Source organism: Octopus sinensis, linkage group LG2 (genome assembly GCF_006345805.1).
Source record: "Octopus sinensis linkage group LG2, ASM634580v1, whole genome shotgun sequence".
Classification (NCBI taxonomy): domain Eukaryota; kingdom Metazoa; phylum Mollusca; class Cephalopoda; order Octopoda; family Octopodidae; genus Octopus; species Octopus sinensis.
In genome coordinates this window covers 11951951-11957328 of record NC_042998.1, presented here as the reverse complement: position 1 = coordinate 11957328, position 5378 = coordinate 11951951, and the positions used below count along the sequence as shown (strand labels likewise).

General features: G+C 31.7%; 1 protein-coding gene across 1 annotated transcript in view; it reads right to left on the bottom strand.

Moving 5' to 3' along the window:
- Positions 1-4497, bottom strand: part of LOC118767296 — a 69219-nt gene extending 64722 nt beyond the window's left edge. Inside the window, exon 1 of the mRNA XM_036511648.1 lies at positions 4190-4497. Coding sequence (XP_036367541.1) covers positions 4190-4387 — 198 coding nt within the window. The 5' untranslated portion in view covers positions 4388-4497. The remainder of the gene's footprint in view (positions 1-4189) is intronic.
- Between the last annotated feature and the right edge of the window lie 881 nt (positions 4498-5378).

The following is a 5378-nucleotide window of genomic DNA, read 5'->3' as shown; positions in this document are numbered from 1 at the left end:
TTCCTCTGTTTACACACATACAACACATACAAAGAACCATATATATATGCATATAAACACATGTACGTCTCTAGGTTTCTTACGCTCTCTTTCACACGTACGGAAACACACTTATCTCTCACTCTTTCACATTAATACACAAACCCATTTTCTTTCTCTTCCCCTTGTCATTTCCTCGCTCTTCTATTCAACTTCTCAACTAATATTATCTTTTGTTTTCTGTCACTCTAGTGTCTTCTATCCTATCCTATCCTATTCTATTCCATTCTATTGTATTCCATTCAATTACATTATTTTCTACAAAACTATGATCTTAGTGAGAGAGCTAAACCACCGCCAGCTTCAAGAGAAGATGCAACACTCGTACTACCACTACCTAAAGAAGGATTTTAATTCATTTGGCTTTCGCTGGACACCCTAGATCAATACCGATATTTTCAACTCCAGACTCCGATAGCTTCAAACCAGCGTCACAAGGTTTACTTTATTTATATCTCTTTTTGTATGCAAAAAAAAAAAAACACAGAAAGAAAAATACTGCAATAACAAAAATAACTACAGTAACAACAAAATACATGAAAAATACACTAACAATACACACACATATATATATATAAATATACATGCATGTATATACATATATATATAATGTCATTCAACAAAACATTATCCTAACTAATTTTATTGTTCGTCAACAGTTTTCTTATCGTTAATATATTTTTATTGCTATTCTTATTGTTGTTATTTTAACACTCCGGCTTTCGGTTTCGATGTTTCAAAATGTCTAAGGGTGTTATCTATTTCATGTATAAACATTTCAAATCCTTTCCTTAAAATGTTCTTTTAAAATTTAGTTTATATCTTTACTATTAATTTCGGAATAAATGCTATTCACAATTTAATATTAAACGATATTATGATATATATTATATAATATGATACACTATATTAAAACAGCATCATAGTGTATTATTTACATATACATACATGTCTATCTAATATAGATATATAGACATATATTCCTTTATATATGCAGCTATTTAATAAACATAATCTCTCTGTGCGGATATTCAGATTGTGTTGCTTCATGTTTTATATGAAATTTCTCAAATCTCCTGGATGGCCCAAAATTACTTGGTGCATTATCGTGTTAACGGTTTTTTCTTAAATTTTACAACACATTTTCCAAAAACATCTCCGGTTTGATCAGCTGATTGTGTTATGACATTCAGCAATTTCTTGCCTGCATCTTTTGATGCATTTTGATAATATATACATTTATTTTAAAAGTTATATTCGTTTATTACTTTATTTATATAAATAATAAAATTGAAGCATCCAGAAATTGTAGACGTAAAGAATTTGTTATTAAATGCCTCAAGTAATATTTCTGGAAAATTTACACGTTAGATTTCATAAGTTGATGCATTATATATACAATATATAAACATACATACATGCCTACATACATATGTATGTATATACTTGAATAACTCTTCTTTCAGTGTGTTTTCCATTTAATAAGAAGGTGCCGAATTATATGCATTGGTTTCGATGGCTCGACAAGCCACTTTCAATTTCCGGTTTATGTCAATTAACTTCCAGTGCGACAAAATTACCCCTGAGAAACGCATGAACCTCACACGATCTCATTGAATTATCCCACCCATAAATAAATGCGGGGCCTTGAGTTAATGTAAGAAATCTGTTATCGTTTCTTACTATCTTTTTTGATGTTGACCCATATCTGAAATCTAGCCTTAATGATTTTTGTGTAAAGAGACATGTGTACTTAAAATGTAAAAGGAGTCATGTGATATGTTTGATTCTGTACTTCACATCTACGAGAAATGTACTTCACATATACGAGAAGGCTAATTTTAAACTATATCTAAAAGCCAAGTACAAAAAGATATGAACATGAAATATTAATGAAAAATGTTTTGTTTTTCTATTTTTATTATCAATATTTATTCACAATGCAGCTACTACTATTGACACAAATGTTAAACATTTGTAACTAAAATTTTCAGATGATCAGATTGAAGTGAGATGGCTAATTCTTTCCTAGAATTTGTAAATATATTCAGAGTAACTATTCAAACTTCCAAGTAATTTGTAAATTACACCCCTAGTATTTTTTGCTATCAATCATCTTGACAGAGCCATCATTAACAGTTTGTGTGGTTTCCTTTTTATGTTTTCCTGTTGGAATCTTTTTATATCTTTCCTTGCTTCACAAAGAAAAAAAGTTGGAGAATTTGAAATGCTATTTATTGACATTATAATTTATTTGATGAAACAGCGACATCAGATATATTGTTTATTATAAAAGTTTTCCTTCAGTCATGTCGACAGAAAAGACAGAAGACAAGTTCCTGTTGGTTCGGGATAACAAACCGAAGCCTATAAATTTCGATAATCTGTCCACTACAAATTCCTTCTCTGAGATTGAATTCTTAAATGCAGATGACTTGAGGCCACGTGCAAACACAGCTCCTCCAACCCCGAGTCGTACAGAACCGCTTCCACTGTTTTGTGATATACCACAGATTAAAGTTGAGGATTTTTCTACTTTACAAAGTCCGACAGTAAATTGTAACCCTGTGATTACCGGTAGTCTCGGTTCACTCGGTCCGGATCGACCCAAATCATTGAACAGTTTTTTACCAACACTATCAAGGCCTCGATCGCGCACGTGCCCAGAAGATCTATTTCGGAAAACATACAAACGACCGCCAACACCACCGCCGATTTCCAGTTCAAAATTACTTGATTTCGGCAAGAGTCGTAAACCTCGCTTCAGTGCCTTGCAGAAGGGTTATAATAAGGATGCTGCCAATAGTTTTATTCTTAAAGAACTTCCAGAGAACACTCCAGACCATAACGAATCTATTGAGAAGGAGAACAGAGAATCTTTAACGGATGATCTCCAGCTTGTTAAAAAAGATATTTCAAACATTTCACTGGACGATAGTTATTCTTCAGAACCAATGAACCTTGAAGTCAGCCGAAGAGAACAGCCAGACTCTTTGCCTTACACGATAACACGGCGAGGTTCGACTTGAACTTATCAGTAATTTGGTTGTTACATTATTTATTTATTTCAATTCCGATTGCTTTCACACTTAAAATCAGGTATTTTATCTGAATTGATTTAATTGTTTATTTTTTCATTGAAATGATTCAAAATGTTATTGTACTTATTTTTTTTAATCTTTCATAAATTTAATTTATTTCTCTTTATTCAGCTTGTCGCTATCATTAAACTGGCTTCTGTTTTGTCGCCTAATCCTGTAATCAGATTTACTTGACTTTCAGTGCTATAACTTTTAAAACAGTATTTGATGAGCCGAATTTCTTCTGTATTTCTTTTAAAACCAAATCGTTCGCTTTCATTAGGCTTCATTTGTTTGTTTTTTAATTAAAGAATTATTTTTTTAATTATTAATTTATGTACTTTACAATGAATGATATTTGTAATCAATTTTGTCCATGATGGTATGATCCTTAACACTTAAAACTTCTTAAAATCTCCATCAATACATATGTGCCACGCCCACAATTTTATTAATGGTCATAATTACCTCTAAATACCATGCTGACTTCTTTCAACCTACTGCCTAAATAATGGGGAACGTAGCTTTTTATTCATGAAATTTCATTAAAAATCTCTACCAGAACTGTTAGTACACCAATATCACGAAGTAGCATTTACAATTGGCGAACTGTGATTTTTTATCAGCTGATCGTACAAACAATATAATTAATTATTGAACACACCTGCTTATTATATTCAAATTATATTGTAATTATTTGTCTCACACATTTGAAAATGATTGTTGCTTCCAGTTAAAACATTTAGTTGATGGGAGCATAAGTCTAAATATTCATCCTGCAGCAGTCATTTTATATTAAAGACGCGGGATAAACAATATATTTGCAGGGTGTTTTATTTTATTTTTCATACATAATATTCTGAATTTTAAGAAAAATATATATATAAATACAATTCCATTTTTTTCTCATTTTGTAAATGTGATATCTTATTTTTTGAAATGTTATTGTAAATAAACAAATTATATTGAATCACGTTGTGTTTGTTTTAAAGTAATCTAGATGAATGTGTGTAGGGAATTTTATAGAAGACTACAGCCATAAGGGAAATAGTCTAGTTTCAGATACTTACCCTATTTTCGAGAAATAGAATGTACAGAAGTGCTTTTACCTTATTCACATTGAGTGCCAAAGACTTCATTATCCAATGTTTACACTTTAAAAGAAACGCAAGGTTTTCACTTAAAGTAGATTTGATTACAGTTTCTAAGTGACAGATTGTAAAAGTACCCTCCCCACGCATTCTTGTGGTGAAGGTAAAATATTTCATCGGTATAAGCTGTGAATAATAAATAATAAATTCTCACCCGAAAAGGTTAATGTTGCCTGTGATGGGCCACCAGCATTCAATCTCATTGAGCAGATGTACATCTTTCAAGCATTAACCATCTTATCAGTTCGTCTGTCTAATGCCTAGTGCGATCTTTCTTTAAAAATAAGTGTAGAGTGCATTATAAGCGATTTTCTTTTTACTATTTCTTAGTTGTTGAGAGAGCTGATAAAGATTCCTTTGGTTAACGTAGACATTTTTTCCGGTATAGAAGTGGACAATTTCTTAAAATTAAATTATATTTTGTGATGACTTTCTATGTTCCTTGAATGCAAATTATCCTAAAACTATATAAGTAATACATATACTCGATCGAGCGATTTGCCTGAACTTTCATTTTTTTAAATTTTTTCACATTGATCTTTTACAAGCAGAAATATATCATCTGCTCACGCCACAGCTAGATGATAGTAGTAGTTCGCTAACTAACTTCAGTGTTCCTGACCGTTGACAGTTTGTTGTGTTCATCCACTGTGCATCTATGATATTCGTCATTGATTCAATAAGATTTATTAATAAAATATTTCACAACCACGTCCCATGATTTCAACGTACATTGGCTCGGATGTTTACATGCTATTTAACCCATAACCGGACCTCTACAGATGCTACTCCTCCGGGTCAGAGTATGCCTGGGAACAATAATGGCTAAAAGGTTCCACACTCCTCAAAATCCTGGAACTTCTAAATTAAGCCCTACCTTACCGGATAAGTTTAAAGTCATACCCGGGACAATATAATAAGCATCTTGATATGGGGGCTTAAAAACAGTGTCTTAAAAATAGTAATGCGCATCTTTCTATAAGAGTAGACAATCATTTGCACTAATATTTCAATACTTAATGTTATATAAAATTAATTGATATGTAATAAAACTCGATAAGTTGGGCGAGGAAAACTTTTCCAACTTAATGGAAGCACTCCGTCGGTT